This window comes from Rhinoderma darwinii, chromosome 1 (genome assembly GCF_050947455.1).
Source record: "Rhinoderma darwinii isolate aRhiDar2 chromosome 1, aRhiDar2.hap1, whole genome shotgun sequence".
NCBI lineage: Eukaryota > Metazoa > Chordata > Amphibia > Anura > Rhinodermatidae > Rhinoderma > Rhinoderma darwinii.
The window spans coordinates 33,938,281-33,956,162 of NC_134687.1; the positions used below are offsets into that span (position 1 = coordinate 33,938,281).

The window sequence follows — 17,882 nt, forward strand, 5'->3', positions numbered from 1 at the left end:
TCTTCCACCTCCAAGAACCTTTGTGACAAATCTGAAACAGATGCTTCTGAGAGAAGCTATAAATGATAGCACAATGGATGTTATTCTCAGTTAATGGCTCCATTGTACAACTACAATAAGGTGGAGTAGATCTGTTTGGAAATAGAGTTGCCAGATCAAACACATAAATCTGGACACGTGATCTACAGATGCGGCTGGACTGTTGTAAGCCATTTGCGTGAATGCTCCTTGGCTCTATAGTAACCGTTCTACTCACTCAGCGAGCCCTTGGTTTGCTTTTGTTGCTTTTGTGTTTTATATTTATTTGAGTATCATTAGTTGATCTGCAACTCCTAGGTAAATGAATTAAAAAAACGTTTCCTGTAGTACCATATAAAAATGTACAGTGTTCCCTCAACTTAGGCTTCGTTCACATATCCGTCAGGGCTCTATTCGGACGTTCCGTCTGAGTTTTCCATCAAAATGGAGCCCTGACTCAAACCATAGGTTTACGGTTCCATCACCATTGATTTCAACGGTGACTGATCTGGTGCCAATGGTTTCTGTTTGTCTCAGTTGTGCAAGGGTTCCGTCGTTTGGATGGAATGAATTGCATTGCACAATTGAGACAAAATGAAACCATTGGCACCAGATCCTTCACCATTGAAATCAATGGTGATGGAAACGTAAACCTATGGTTTCCGTTTGTTTCGGTCAGGGCTCCGTTCTGATTGGAAGCTCCAGCGGAACGTCCGAACGGGACCCTGACGCTGATGTGAGCGAAGACTTACATTGGCCTCAGGTTACAATATTTTCAACATACAATGTTATTTCCTGGGCCATTGTAACTTGAAAACACATTCAACATACAATGCCATAAAAACTCTGGATCTCGGGCGCGTGTGATTGACTGGAATCCAGCCAATCAGTATGGGCATTTAACTGGTAAAGCACCAGTTGTAATGCAGTACATGCCCTGATTGGCTGTCTAGTAGCGCTTCTCTACAGTACAGTACTACTTGTCCTGTACTGCTCTTTATCTGTGCCAGGATGAGTTGCTCTTCTGGACACCAGATGAGGACGGCTCCATGTTATATTTCTGGTACACTGTGTACTGTACAGGCTCCTGAAGAAGCTCCTGTCCTCATCTTAAAGTGATTTACAGCCTCCAGGAGCTACTGTGTTTCTGACTTTTGTGTGAGAACTTGCTTTATCTGTAATGGTGGATCATAATAGGGGCGTTTTGGGCGGCTGCTCGAGGCTGCCGGGGGGCCCAAGGCCGCCCAAAGTACATTGCAGTTTTGTCATCGTCATTTGGGCATTCTGAACGTGTTTTTGCCACGAATAGCGGCAAAAAACGCGGGCGAACTGCATTGTCTATGTCCTGCAAAAGTACATGCAGACATAAGGTCACATGACCTTATGTCTGCAGTTCTTCTTACTGTTTGTAGACCTGGATGTCACATGAACAATAGCAAGAGAGAAAAATGAGCGGCTATGTGAGTATTACGGGATGGATTATTTTAAGGGGTCTGTATTAGTTTAAGGGGTCTGTATTCATGGGGTCTGTTCTTGAGTCTGTATTTAGGGGGTCTGGTCTGGGGTCTGTATTCGTTTTAAAGGGTCTGGGGTCATTATTAGTTTAGGTCTGGGGTCTGTATTTTGATGGTCTATATTTAGAGGCCTGTATTTAGGGGTCTGGGATCTGTATTTAGGGGTCTGGGTCTGTATTAGTTAAGGGAGTCAGGTCTGGGTGTCAGTATTAGTTTAGTGGGTCAAGTCTAGTGTCTGTAATAAGGGGGTCTGTATTAGTTTAGGGGATAGATGTGGGGGTCTGTATTTAGGGGTCTGGTCCTTGGCCTGTATTTAGGAGGTCTTGTCAAGGGTCTGTATTTTAGGGTGCTTGTTCTGGGGTCTGTATTTGTTTAGGGGGATCTGTTCTGAGTACTGCAATAGTTTAGAAGGTCTGGGGTCTGTATGTATTCAAGGGTCTGGTCCTGGGGTCCAAATTTATTAGTCTGAGTAAAAGGGGTTGTCCAGGCACAAATAGTTTTTTCATACTGATGACCTATCCACAGGATAAGTCTTCAGTATATGATCGGTGGGGGTCTGACACCCAGACCCCGCACCGATCAGCTGCCTCTAGGCATCAGATGTCCATGCCGGAAGCAGATGGCTCCAGACACAATATAGCGGGTGTGCTGCAGTACTGCAGCTCTGCTCTTATTCAAGTGAATAGAAGCAGAGTTGTATTTCTGCAGCACGGTCGATGTGCAATGTACGGAGACATCTACTTCCGGCACTGAACACTGCACAACATCCAGTGCCCAGAGGCAGCCATATGAGCTGATCAGTTCGGGGTCCGGGTGTCTGACCCACACGATAATATACTGATCAACTATCCTTGGGATAGGTCATCAGTATGAAAAACTGGTCTGTGCCCGGACAATCCCTTTAATGTATGGGCCTTGGTGTCTGAATTTTTGTGTTTCTATAGAGGCTGGAAATGGCTGCAGAAGCGAGGGGCAAAGATTTATCATCAGAAAACTCTGCAGTCATCAGGAGAAGTTACCATAAGGGTATGTTCAGACGGCCTATTTTCAGACGTAATTCGGGCATTTTACGCCCCTAATACGCCTACAAACATCTGCCCATTGCCTGCAATGGGTTTTACGGTGTTCTGTTCCCATGAGCCTTTATTTTACGTGTCGCTGTCAAAATACAGCGCGTAAGATGGCGGATCGTCAAAAGAAGTGCAGGACACTTCTTGGGACGTTTTTCATTGAGTCCATTGAACAACCGCTCCAAAAAGGGCTGTAAAAAAGTTGTTAAAAAAAAAAAGTCTGAAAATCAGGAACTGTGTTCCCTTGAAAACAGCTCCGTATTTTCAGACGTTTTTGCTCACTGCGTGTGAATATACCTTAAGGGTATGTTCACACATCTTAACAAATTACGTCTGAAATTACGGAGCTATTTTCAGGCGAAAACAGCTCCCGAATTTCAGACGTTTTTGCAAGTACTCGTGTTTTTCGCGGTTTCCATTACGGACGCGTAAAATTACACCTCGTCTGAACAGAACGTCGTAAAACCCATTGCAAGCAATGGGCAGATGTTTGCAGGCGTAATGGAGCCTTCTTTTCAGGCGTAATTCGAGGCGTAAAACGCCTGAATTACGTCTGAAAATAGGTCGTGTGCCCATACCCTAACTGTGTCAGATGGAGAAGAAAAGAAGAGAGCGACTCCCATCAGAGAAGACCTCACCTGTGAGTTACTGGATTTATAGAGGATCTGTCCCCTGTCCTGACATGTCTGTGATAGCAAAGCCTTGTATTCCACATGAAGTCTTAGTGTAGTCCAGAACTAATGGACAAATGGTTGTTACCATTCCCATTGTCAGGAGGATGTTTCCCTGCACAGTGTGATGGTCAGCGATGGTTGAAGACTGTCAGTATGTAAGGACACAGCCCTCTGACAAGGGGAATAGTTACACCCGTTTGTCAATGTTCGCGCAAAAAGATGGTGTTCACTATAGGCACGGCAGAGCGGCGGTGGGGAAGAGGGGCCCAAGTTTGGTGAACTGCCCAGGGTCTATAGTCTACTTAATCTGCCACTGTTTATTTGTATTAATTGTATCTTTTTTTTTTCTGATTTGTGGTTGACGTTTTGGGGGCTTTGGAACCAATTTTTAGTTTTCCATAGAGTTATGGTTCCAAGTTAGAATATTTTCAACTTAAAATTGTCGCCCCGGAACCAATTAATATTGTCTGAGGGACCACTGTACATGATTTATTTGTGTTTTTGTGCTGATTTGTCTTCAATAAAACTTGTTTATCGTTTCGGGCGGACATATTGGGGGCTTCGGAACCAATTACCAGTTTTCCATAGGGTTATGGTTTCAACATACAATGGTCGTCCCGGAACCAATTAATATTGTATGTTGAGGGACCACTGTAGTTGTATGTACAAAAAAAAGCTTGCTTTTTATTTTTTATATCAAACTTTTGAAATCTATATTTTTAGCGGAAAATTGTAGTTTCCATGTCACAGCCTGCAAGTTTTGCGTAAATGTTCACAAACTTCCTCAGTCGCCAAAAATCCATCTGGTTTAAAACTGTAACTACTATGGAGGAAGGTGATGCAGCTGCAGCAGTATCACTCTCTCGGCATGTGTGTGATATTAATACTGATAAAATCCAAGTTAATGAAGATTTTATTAGTAGAAGAACTAGATGAGGCGTCAGAGGCACACAGGAGCCGCTGTCAACTGAGCCATGACACCAGCTCACTGACTGATTCGGCTGACATTGTCATTCTGCAACTTCTATGTACAGTGGACACATAGAAGCTGCAGAACAGAAATTATTCAATAATTTTTAATAAAAGTATATTGTGAAAGTGCTTAGTATCCGAAAATACATACCTTATATAAAAAAAATGGCATCAAAGGTTTCCGTAGTATTTAACGGCCTTTTCTAAGACACCTACAATCACCCTTAAAATTGTCCTGGATTAGATAGTTAAAGAGGATCTGTGACCTCTTTAGACATGTCTGTTTTCCGTAAATACGTGTATTCCCCATGAAACCTAAATTCTTGAGCATCTTTTCTTAAAACTCTGCTGCACTGTTCCTTTCCTGTTATTCCGTCAAGAAATATATGAATAAATTGACACCATTATCGTATGTCAATCCACAGTCTGACATTGTCCAGAGACCCAACCTAATGACAAGGAGAATGGTAACATTTACAGGAGGAATAACAGAAGAATGGCATAATAGACTTCTCAGAAAAGGTGCCCCAGAATTATTGGTCACGGAGAATTCAAGTACTTAATAAAACAGACACGTCTGAAAAGCTGACGGATCCTCTTTAATAATAGATCTTATTTAAATATTCTTAAATGATTTGCATATAAATCCCATTTTTTTGTATTTGCCTCATTTACATATGCGTCAAACATTTACCAGCAACACTAATATCCTGGCAGGTGCCATCCAGGTTGTTGGCACAGGGAGTAAGGGGAACGTTTTCTTGGATAATTATACTTTTAAGTGAAATTCTTCTTATATTTAACTTTCTGTTATTAATAATCTCAGGCGTTAAAACTAAAATCCTTGCGCCAGTTACTATACAGGACATTTTAGAAGTTTTACCACAAGTCATGGTTATTGGTAGCTAGTCGTGACGTATGCCGTGCATACCTTCCTCTCCGTCTGGGCTGCTCATAGCAGACCTATTAATAAGGCCTCGCTCTATATTTGATTTTAAATGCTGCATCCTTTTTTCCACTGATGTGTGAACAGCGCTCGCGGCTTGAGTCTTGCAGCCATCTGACCACACCGCTCAGTCAGGACGGAGATTAGAGGATTGATATAGACCTGTCTGGTGCTAATTCCAAAGACCTCTTCAAGTCTTCTGAGTGAGAACCAGTTCTTGTAAATGGAATGAGATACAAAACAAAAATACATTTATCGTACTTTGCATCAGTCGTCTCGCATAATATACGTCACTCGTCTTTTTTATTTTAACTCTAATGCTCTGTCCACCTTGTCCATTCACATCCAAAGCTGATTTCAAACCTCTGCATGTGGCTGGTTATGTGACCGTTAGGTCACTAACCGCTTGGTTTTACCTGTGTAATTGTCAAATAAACTACTGGTAACTGTTAACCAGACAACCATTTTGATTTTTTTCTTTGGATATGTATGGAGAAGAAAACAAAATCAAAAAACAATTAAAGCAAAGTTTTTCTAAGGCCTTCTTCACACGTCGGTGTTCGGTCCGTGAGCTACGGACTGTGTGTCGGCTGTATTTCCCAGACACAACATAGTTCAGGGAGCCGGAATCTTTGCATGATAGACGTCCGTGATGCTAGAAGTCACAGCCTCCCCGCAGGACTACTGATTCATACTGTAATCATGTTTTCAGTACGGGACAGTGGTCTTTCGGGGAGGCAGTGACTGACACACAGCATCGTGGATGACTATGATGCCAGCAGTCCAGCTCTCTGCACTGTGTTCGGTCCAAGAAATATGGTTGACATACGGTAGATATCTCATGGACCGAACACAACCATGTGAAGCAGGCCTTAATTTTACTTATTATAGTTACCTGTAAAAGAGTCCAAGAATTAGGCTTTGTTCACATCTGCGTCAGGGTAGTCGACTACGCTATTCATTCTGTCAAAACTATGGAACCCTTGCACAACTGAGACAAACGGAATCCATTGGCACCGGATCCGTTACCATTGATTTCAATGGTGACGCAAACGGAATCCTAAGGTTTCCGTTTGTTTCAGTCAGGGTTCCGTTCTGACGGGAAGCTCCAACGGAACGTCCGAACAGAACCCTGACGCAAATGTGAATGAAGCCTTAGAATTGATGTTGAATTTATTTTCAAAGTTATCAGGCTGCAACTAAGAAACGTAAATATTAAATAACAAATACATGTCTCATTAGTGGCCGAGACCTCCAATTCTTTTCATCGTTGGAAAATGTTTTTCATGAATTTACACCAAGCTGTAAGATGTAAATGATGGTTCTATAAATAAGTTGTGTGTGTCAGTAAGCAGGTCATTAGGCATATAGCTGAACATGAAACGTGAATTATATATAAAGTAAGCTAAATGTCACCCCCCCCCCCCCCCAGTGTGTTGTGGGGACCCCGCTGGGCATTGTGATTAAGGTCTATCTTAATGAGGGGCAATGTACCTGCTTCTTGGCGTTCTACAATGTTGAGGAGCTAAGATCCTTTTAATTCTCTGTTCACCAGAAAGAGACTACAGCAGCATGTGCGAGAAGCAGCCAATCGGAAGACTTCTCTTCAGGCAGTTCTGCGACACCCGACCAGAGCTGAAAAGGTGCATTGAATTCTTAGATGCTGTGGTAAGAATTTCTATTTTATACATTTTAATTCCTTCCAATTTTTCACTTTCTTCCTCCCTCTGTCTGTTTGTCTTCTCTCCCTCCCTTCTTTCCTTTTTTCTTTTTCCATCCCTGCTTCTCTTGCTTTCCCCTTCCTCCTTTCCTCTTTCTCCCTTTCTCATTCTCTCTTGCTTACCTCTTTCCTTCTCTCTCTCTCTCTCTCTCTCTCTCTCTCTCTCTCTCTCTCTCTCTCTCTCTCTCTCTCTTTCTCTATCCTTCCTCCTTTCCCTTCTTTCTTCCTTTCCCTTCTTTCTTTCTTTCCCTTCTTTCTTTCTTTCTCTATCCTTCCTCCTTTCCCTTCTTTCTTTCTTTCTCTATCCTTCCTCCTTTCCCTTCTTTCTTTCTTTCTCTATCCTTCCTCCTTTCCCTTCTTTCTTTCTTTCTCTATCCTTCCTCCTTTCCCTTCTTTCTTTCTTTCTCCTTCCTTCCGCCTTTCCTTCTGCCTATTTGCTCTTCTTCCCTCTTCCATTGTTTCCTAATAGTTCAGACAAGAAATTATAATCTCCTTTATTGGTTTACTATTGTTTTTGAAGTAATTTATTGAAATTAACAAAAGGGCCACAACTCCTCCATTAGGACATCAGTAGATTTCTTCAAAAACAAGTAATTGATGGCTTTTTAAAATGATCAAAATCTATGTTCTCATGTAACAAATCAGCATTATCTAAATCTATATGTCAGACGTAAGGGGTCTAGTTGTTAACCAGGATCCCATCTGGGTACCTAGTCCCTAACACAGACATGGTATTTAGGCCTACTTCTTTATTAAATGGGTGTATACATTATAAGGAAGTCTGACCACTTTTACATCTGACACCTCTAAGAATATATTAGGCTGTATTGTCGTTTTGAAGTTGGCTTTTGGCATCCCACCCAAAAAGTTCACCTGGAAAGTAGGTCTGCTTAATGACCATTTTTTGGTGGCAATCACTTTGTTTGTTGGGTTGGTTCCTGGATGGATAAAAATAAAAACCATTAAAGATTCATAGTTTGACCAGTTTTCTGTTCGAATTTTACTTTGAAAGCTGTAATAAATTTTTTTGAATCAAGTGATTTTTCAAAGATATTGTCAAAAGATGTCTATGGGCAGTTATCAAGAACAAGGACCAACAATGTTCTTCTTCCATGCAGCCTTTGACTCCACTCAATTGTAGTACGGCTAGCTGTGCGTCATCTATATACCACCAGCATATCTTTAGACTGGCAGGCAATGCCAGTCACACAGTAATAAGGTGCTTTGGTGTTGCCACCTTCTTCCTGCTGTGTGGGATATTAGGGAATAACCTAGCTAACAGTGCCCATTAAAAAAGTAATTCCTTATAGGGTCTGAAGATTTTTCCAATACATAATTCCAGTAGAAAACATCTGTCCTGTGATTTTTGCAGTTGTATGAATAGTGGTTGATGTGGGTTCAATGTCTGTGTTTTACTTCAATTATCAAGTGATAATTATTTTTTTCTCTGCTCACTGACACATGGAATTCCACGCACTGATTGTAGCCATTGAAATCTTTGCACTAGAACCCGTCGGGTTCTAAGTTTCACCTCCGTTAAGTCATTGAGCTGCATAAACATTTCTCGAACGGCTATTTAATGAATCCGCATATGTTTATTAGCTTTGTAGATTTAGTTAAGAAATTGTAATTATGCTTCGTCTTATGTGTTCCCATCAGCTCAGGACTGGATGTTCTCCAGGAGTTTGGCCTCTGCACATTTTTTGGGGCATTTCTTAAACACGGCTTCATCCTTTTCTCACAAAACACATTTATCTGTGTAAACTTTCCTGAAACATGGCATAGCTGTAGCCCTTGGTTAATCAGGACATATCCTCACTGGATCAGTGCTAGTAATACCATTAGGTTATTCAGTTCATAAAGTTATTTAAGTCTAGCGTTTCATACGCCAGTCTTAATATACAGATCGCTGGAGTAAGATGCGTCTAGTTTTTTAAAAAGACAAACACGCCCCCTAATAAATTAGGCACATCTCCGGCCGGCCGTGCCCAAAGAGTCAAATCAACGCCAGCTACTAGCTGCTGTAGATTTGTGCTAAAATTCTAATGGGCTAAGCTCCACTTTAAAAGAGAATTAATATGGCGAAAATGGCTCAAAAGTAGCATTTTTCCCACAAATTGCAACTTTTGTACTATTAGCAAATTAGATTTTTTGGAAAAAAAAATTAAATCACCCCCCCCCCCCCCTCCATTGTTTGTTTTCTAAAATCCATTTTCAAATGCTGTATTAAGTCATTGTGGGTTGATAGAATGGGACCCTCATCTATTAGCCAGGCCGGCTACTAAGAGCATCTCTAGTTCAATACGTATATGACCAGACTATTAATTTCAATGGGCATTGTGTAAGGCCTCATTTTTCCTGTGGTGGAGCTATAGGGAAATTAAATACCTTCTGCCATATTTCTCCACCAATAACCGCTCATTGTTGAGGGTCCTAGTAGCTTCTTGTTAGGGGATCCTTCTCACAAAAACGGATGGAACAAAGCTTTATTCAAGGCGCTGGTTCCCTAAAGTCACAGTTAATTGTCAGGATATAACAGGATTTTTTTCCCTTACAAAGCTATACAGAATTAGTATAGCTGCATTCGCAACGATCCGTAAAATGAACGTCGTTTATCCCACACCGTGAACGGCTTAAGAAAAAAAATGCAGGAATAGCTCTTTTATTCATCCCCTTTCCCCAAAAAAGGAGAAAAAAGTGAAATAATAGGTTATGTACCCAGAAATGATGCCAATGAAAACTATAACTCGTTCCGCACAAAAACCAGCCCATGTGCGTCTTGGAATGCGGTTACACAAAGTGTTTTTATTGTGCAAAAGTAGTGAAACAAAAGAGAAAAAACTTTTAGGAATTTGGTATCGCCGTAATCGTAATGACTTACAGAATAAATGTTCGCTATACCGCATGGTGAACCTTGGAAATATGCCAAAAACATTGGAAGAACTTCTACGTTTAACGGGGGGAAAAAATTGTGCTATTTTGGAATGCAGTGAAGAAAAAACAAGACCATTGCTGCGCTCTTAGAGGCTCTGTCACCACATTATAAGTGTCCTATGTCCTACATAATGTGATCGGCGCTATAATGTAGGTGACAGCAGTGCTTTTTATTTTTAAAAAAATATCTATTTTCACCACTTTATTAGCGATTTAGGATTTATGCTAATGAGTTGCTCAATGGACAACTGGGCGTGTTTTACTATTGACCAAGTGGGCGTTGTACAGAGGAGTGTATGACGCTGACCAATCAGCGTCATACACTTCTCTCCATTCATTTAATCAGCGCATAGGGATCCTTTTAGATCTCTATGTGCTCTTATACGAACACATTAACGATATTGAAGTGTTTAGACAGTGAATAGACATTCCACGGGATCTCTATTCACAATCTCTGCACTTCGTTACTGTTTCTGTGGTAGTTACAGCAGAGCAAGCGTAATCTCGTTGTAACCTGTCATTTACAGTGTGATCTCGCGAGATTACGTTGCTGTGCTGTAAATTCCACACAAACGTTACCGAAGTGTCGGGATTGTGAATAGACATCGCGTCCTGGCTGGAGGTGACGTCTATTCACTCAAGACACTTCAGTAATGTTAATGTGTGAGTAAGTGACAGCACATCATGATCTAGGAAGATCACTATGTGCTGAGTAAATGAATAAAGAGAAATGTTTGATGCTGATTGGTCAGTGTCATGCACTTCTCTCCAACGCCCACTTGGTCAAAAAGTAAAAACACGCCCAGTTGGGCATTAAGAAAGTCATTAGCATAAATCTAAAATAGGTCATAACTGTCAAAATAGTTTCTCTAAATAAAAAACACCGCTCTAATCTACATTACAGCGCCGATCACATTATGTAGAAGATAGGCCACTTATAATGTGGTGACAGAGCCGCTTTAAATTAGGCAAAAAAAGAGTAGACTATGATGCTAAACCAGAGGCTGGTGCAGACAAAGTCCTGTGTGACATAAAGTATATTCCGCTCTATCAAACCTGCCTCCCCAGCAGCGCTTCGCCAACTGGGGGTTTTCTCACCAATAAGGCCTACAGGACCTCACAGTTTGAGAAGCATTGGCTTAAATAATCCTACTACATGGAGCCAAAGCTTTTTTCTTTTTATGCTGTGAGTGTAGGCTATTCTACGTTTTATGTTTTATCTACCTCATTTGTCACGTAAGCCTACGCTGGGATTTTTGTGTCTCTCTAATGTGACCGCCTGTTCTGCAATAGCCGGATTGTATACATTTCTGCTAGTCACTATTTCGCATCCTTATCTAAACTTCTTCCAGCATAGCCATATGTAGGCCTGGAATATGTTGTAGACACGTCTGTTTTGCAGGTGTTAAGCAGATGAGTCTCGTAGGTGGTTAGTAATCCTGTTCTCTTAACTCCTACCAAGAAGGTCAATTGAGTTGTTGGTGTTTTTTTTTTTGTTTTTTTTTAGGATTGTCTAATACTTTCCTTTTCTGTATTGCGCTTCTTTTGTCTCTGATAGTTATTGGTTTCAACGTATAAACTTTAGTGAATTCCTTTTTTAGGCAAAATACGGGGTGGCCTCCGATGAGAATCGCAAAGATCATGGTCTCAAGGTTCTGGATACCTACTTCAATAACGGGGTGAGTCACTTTTAACTTAGCCAACACATGTCCCGATAATTTCTATTTTGATATTGGTCAGTGTTTGTTGTAATGTTAATAACCATAGTATATTTTTTACAGAATACAGTCTCATGGATTTATTAAAGAGGCTCTGTCACCAGATTTTGCAACCCCTATCTGCTATTGCAGCAGATAGGCGCTGCAATGTAGATTACAGTAACGTTTTTATTTTTAAAAAATGAGCATTTTTGGCCAAGTTATGACCATTTTCGTATTTATGCAAATGAGGCTTGCAAAAGTACAACTGGGCGTGTTGAAAAGTAAAAGTACAACTGGGCGTGTATTATGTGCGTACATCGGGGCGTGTTTACTACTTTTACTAGCTGGGCGTTGTGTATAGAAGTGTCATCCACTTCTCTTCAGAACGCCCAGCTTCTGGCAGTGCAGACACAGCCTTGTTCTCGAGAGATCACGCTGTGTCGTCACTCACAGGTCCTGCATCGTGTCAGACGATCGAGGACACATCGGCACCAGAGGCTACAGATGATTCTGCAGCAGCATCAGCGTTTGCAGGTAAGTCGATGTAGCTACTTACCTGCAAATGCTGATGCTGCTGCAGAATCAACTGTAGCCTCTGGTGCCGATGTGGCCGACACGATGCAGGACCTGTGAGTGACGTCACAGATCTGCACTGCCAGAAGCTGGGCATTCTGAAGAGAAGTGGATGATACTTCTCATCAGAAAGCCCAGCTAGTAAAAGTAGTAAAAACGCCCCGATGTACGCACATAATACACGCCCAGTTGTACTTTTACTTTAAACACGCCCAGTTGCACTTTTGCAAGCCTCATTTGCATAAATACGAAAATGGTCATAACTTGGCCAAAAATGCTCGTTTTTTAAAAATAAAACGTTACTGTAATCTACATTGCAGCGCCGATCTGCTGCAATAGCAGATAGGGGCTGCAAAATCTGGTGTCCAAGTTTAAGGACGCGGCAGTCGTCCGAAACGCGTAGGCCCCGAGGACAAGCACTTTCACTTCTCACTCACCCTGGACTACATGCAACTGGACTTCCTTTTAATCCATCACCATTAAACTTGGAACAAAGATTCCGTTTTAATAGCATTCAGCGCTGGATCCTACCTTCTTCCTTCCTTGCTAGAGATTGAGAACCTTTAATTGTGAGCACTTGTAGGTTTCGGTAACTTCCAATGATTTAATGGAGTGGTGACCACTGCCGTCATATCTCATTAAAATCCGTTCCAGACACGTCTAGTTGACTTTTGTAGAAAATGCCTTTTATGTGGAATCCCCTTTGTTTAATGCCCACATGAACAACACATTCTAGGTCTGAAGAATACAGAGAGTAAACTTGACACTGACATTTTTTGGGTGGCAGTGCTCATTGCATCTGTTGCAACGTTGAGATACCATGGCTTTTTTTGCCCTTGACATTGACCGAGAGGTCCGTGGTTTCACTCTACCACAAGTTGGAAGTACCAGAAGGTGTTTATTGATGCCCAGCTGTCATTTCTGCTACTGTGTGGTTTGAGGAATCCCGTGAACAATTTTAAGGAGGTGACTCAGTCTCAAGTAGTTTTCATTTGATGTTGAGGACACGAACATATGGTAAAGTAATTCATTAGAAGTAATCCCTTGTGAAATCATCTCACCCTGTGCCTCAAACTCCACACCTTGTAATAAAAGAACCGCTAAATACTGGGCGATTATCGGGCAGACAAGCATTCATAGAACGCTGGTTGCCGATAATTGCCCTGTGTAAACAGGGGAAAGATCAGCAGATGAACGAGCAAACGCTACGCGAAATAATCTGCTGGTAGTATAATTTAAAAAAAGTGAAATACTATCGTCCTCGGCAGCACATCTCTTCATAAATATGCCGACATGATAATAATGGATGGGGACGAGCGATCAGAGTATCGACCGCTCGTCCCCATCCATAGCTCCGTGTGACCGGAGCAAACGAGCGCCGATCAACGATGTCTCGTTGATCGGCACTCGCTGCACCGGCCACTTATCGGCCGGTGTTTAAGGGCCTTAACCCATCAAATGTGCTTAAAGGGGGGTGGATAAATAACCAATTTATTAGTTTTTTGAACGTTTATAAAAATAGGCAGTGCTCAAATTTTTGTGGACCTTAGCCGGTCCAGGTACTGTAGCGGAGGAATGACAACTCTTGAAGTCTGCGTGACCATTGTTGTCGTCCTAAAATGTTCAGACAAGCTTGAGAATGTGTATCAATAACACTCCACCAGAACATTTGTCCCCGGGATCGGTCGTATTGATCTGTATTGGTGTAATTAGATTAAGATTCACTGTAAACATTGAATCAGTATATGATTCTCCGTTAAAGATCACGAATACCATTTCCACCCAAAACTTGGCCATATATTAGTGTATTGGGATAGCTAAAATCCTTTTTGTTTTTTTTTTGTTTTTTATTACATAGATATTGTTTAATTATTGAGATGTGTGGTTTCTTTAAAAATCTCTTGAGGTCATGCTTCTGAGGGTCCCACAGGCCCTCTTTTTGCCTCATCAATACAATAGGGTCCAACAGTTGACCTAAAACTTTACCAATAGCTTTTGGCACTCAGGCGGTAGGTTGGCTACGGCATAAAGGGATGTCATCAGGCTGGTTGCGGTGACGTCACTAGTCTCGGCCCAGGAGCCCAGAGTTGTTCTTTCAGGTCATGCCTCTGTGTATACATTGTATGTGTGTAGAGTATATGTTCACACTTCATTGCTTATGTGTCGGGGGATTCTTAGGCCGCTTTTTGCCCTCTACATTGTGGAAAGTTGTGACACTCTTCTATAATACACCCTCCAAGTCCTCCGAAATGCTAACCAGATGTTTTTAGCCAAGTACAACAGCAACAGGAAATTAATTTTGAGTGTGTTTTTCGAAGTTTGGCTCCGAATCAAAGCTCACAAACTATTACCCAAAAGACAAAGTACAAAGAAAATGCAGATTGTGGTAGGTGCGTAGCTTGTATGTTTTTTTTCTTTAAAAATGCAAACTAATTATTATTATTTTTTAAGTGCGCCGTTTGTATAATATATTTTCTTTGGTGGTAATTGGAGAATGTTATTGCGTGCGCTCAGGGTCAAAAATATAAGTATGGAAATACCATATTGTAAACTGAAGCACATTCCACTGTGGCTGATATGACGTCCTTTGTTCTGCACTTGTGTTCATCAAATAAATATTCTCCATGAAGGACAATATTACAGCTAATATGTCTCATAAAAGTTTTTTTTTTCCTTTTTTGATCAGAATCTTTACATTCCGTCAGATCTTTTCTCTGCTTGCAATCAATTAAATGACGTTCTCCCTAAAATAAAATAAAATTAAAAGTTATATTTGAAGTTATACGAGATCACAAAAACATGGCTGCGTTCTTCCAGAAACAGCACCACTCTTGTCCATGGACTGTGTGCGGTATTGCATCTCCGCTCCATTCACTTTAATGTGACAGAGGTGCAATACCAGATACAGCCTATAGACAAAAGTGGCGCTGCTTCAGGAAAATCACACCCCATTTACCAGGGTTAGAAAAACATGGCTGTTTTTTTCCCCAGAAACCACCACACCTGTCCATGGGTTGCGTGAAGCAACTCTTAATTGAAGTGAACTGGGCTGATCTGCAATACCACATACGACCTGTGGATAGGTGTGGCCCTGGTTTTGGAAGAAAGCAGCCATGTTTTCATAATCTTGAAAACCCGCTTAAAAGACTCTTGTAAGGTTGTATTTAGCCATTTCTTAAATGTATCTTTGTGGTAAAGCGGAGTGTGAACCATTATAAGCACCATTTCATTTTTTAGCAGTTGACACCAAGCTTTCCTTGATTCCTGAATGGCAGCTTTTGCAATTTACTCCATAATTTTTTCATTTCATATTGGAAAAAAACAAAAAGCCTTTTAGATATGTTACATAGCTGACAGTTCTGGATTTGCTAAATAGTTCTTGCAGCCGCACATCTGTTTTTTCCATATTGCTCAGTTATATTGGTGTATAGGTCTTCTATTAAGGGGGGATTCACACGACCGGGTCGCGTCCGAGCCCGAGTGCCGGCCGGTAAAATCGGCCATTCTGCCCGGCCGGTTTGCATAAAGTTATGCATCCGGGCCGGGCAGATCCGGACAGTGACATCAGCGGCAACTCCTGAAGGGGAATCCCCATGTGTTCGGGGATTCCGCTTCAGGAGTTTCCCCTGATGTCACTGCCCAGATATGGACAGAGACATCAAGCGCTCTGTCCAGGAGCGGAATCCCCGAACACACGGGGATTCCGCTCCTTCAAGGAGCTAAAGTGCGGCTAGCACATAGCAGAGCGGGGAGATACCTCCCCGCTCTGCTATAGTGGCGTCGCTACAGTAGTAGCAGCCGCAGCAGCTGCTGCAGCTGCTAGCGGCGCCATCAAAGGTGTCGCCGGGCCAGGGCGCTTTTAAAACAAGCAGGAGAAGGGAGCCAGCGCAGCGCTCCCTTCCACCTGCTGTACACCCCGGCCCTGCCACACAGTGTACAGCGATGCCATTCGTCAGAATGGCATCAACTCCTCCTCCTCACATGCACTCTGCGCTGTGAGGAGGAGGAGATAGAGCGCAAGCTCCGGAAAACCCGGCCATCACTCGGAACACATTCCGGTGATGGCCAGGTATTACCCGGCCCCATAGACCTCTATGGGAGCCGGGTGGCCGGGTACCCGGGCGAAAATAGAGCATGTCCTATTTTTTGACGGGCGGTTTTCCCGGCCGTCAAAAAATCGGTCGTGTGAATAGCCCCATTAGCGGTCTATTATTCCTAATGCAGCCGGGTGCCGGCCGATTTATGAACGGCCGGCACCCGGCCGGGAAACCCTGCCGTGTGAATGAGGCCTAAAGGCTATGTACACCTTTTGAAATCCTTTTTTTCTTGTGTTTAATAAAAATGTCCATCAGTGTGATTGGTTCAACTTTCTAAATACTTTTTATTAAAAATAATTTTTACTTTTTGAGATACAGCTGCTTTTTTATTCTGTATACAGAGCAGCTGTATCTAGTGCTGAAACCTGTATCCGTCAGATCAGTAGGACTGACGGGTTCAGTGTCTGCTGCATATGAACTTAGATGTGACCGGTAACTGCTCGATCCTGTGTCAGAGACCAGCAGCACCCGCTGTCATTGCCGCTGACCTGACGGATTTAGGTCTCAGTGCTAGATACAGCTGCTCTGTATACAGGATACAAAGCAGCTGTAACTCAAAAAGTAAACCTACATTTTAATAAAAAGTACTTAGAAAATCAGTGTGTTTCATGCCACTTTCTATTAAAAAACCCCCCAAAAGAACGATTTTGAAGGTGTACATAGCCTTTAAAGGGGAAATTCCTTTTAAGTTATCTTCTGATCTCCTATAGACCTGTCACTCCTGTACCGCAGTGGGTATACGCCATGTTTTAAGAGCTTCTACAGTGTGGCTCATTGTTAGTGCTCCAACTTATTCAAAACCATTAATAACCTGGGTATTGCAAATTAAGAATTATTCTTTTTTATTACATAAAATAGCTAATTTGGGGCAACAATGGTGACCGCTTATAACCAATACCGGTTTATATACTTAAAGGAACAATGGCACTTTGAAATCCAATTAGATGTGGCACCAGTAGGCGTTCCAATTTACTGGATGATTTATATTCATAATGAACTGGCCTTTGATTCTGCCCACAAAATGTCTAGGTCTTTCTTTTAAAGTGACATGTCCACTTTAAGAATCTGTAGCTTGGGTTTTTACGGGGGTCAAAAGGAACAACCATGACGGGCATCATTTACTAGCACCCAAAGAGTTTCTTATACTCTCATGATTAGAAGAGCGCTCCCATTATAGGACCATGAAAAAACAAATAGGGTAAGTGCTCTTTAATGAATGTGAAAATGCACTCCTTTCCTCCAATCCGGTTATCACTCGGCCTTTACAATGTGATTTGCGTCACCCCTGCTGTGTAAATTAAAGTTGCTTTGAAGCATATGACATTACTAATTTCCTGAGAATGTGCTGAGGACTTCTGCAGTTTGTATCATAGATTTCATTGATGGGCACCGATTTTTAGTGCAGTGTGGTGCTAAGTTTTTGCAAAATTCTAATTTTAAAGGGGTTTTCCAGCCACTAAAAATGTATGACCTATCCTCCGGATATGCCATCAATAGCTGAAGGGTTGGGGTCCGATTTTCGGGACCGCTGCTGATCAGTTGTTTTTGGAAGGGCCGCAGTTCTCGTACGAGCGCTGCTTCCCCTTTTTCTTCTTGCTCTCTGTGAAGCGCCGACACGCATTTAGCGGCGATTCACAGGTATTGCAGCCTCTTTTTCAATTGAA

General features: G+C 42.0%; 1 protein-coding gene across 1 annotated transcript in view; it reads left to right on the forward strand.

Annotated features, from left to right (window-relative positions):
• GRK4 (G protein-coupled receptor kinase 4) overlaps nt 1-17,882 on the forward strand; it is a 208,344-nt gene that overhangs the window by 136,460 nt on the left and 54,002 nt on the right. Inside the window, exons 3-4 of the mRNA XM_075857386.1 lie at nt 6,750-6,862; nt 11,450-11,527. Of these exons, the coding sequence (XP_075713501.1) occupies nt 6,750-6,862; nt 11,450-11,527 (191 nt within the window). The remainder of the gene's footprint in view (nt 1-6,749; nt 6,863-11,449; nt 11,528-17,882) is intronic.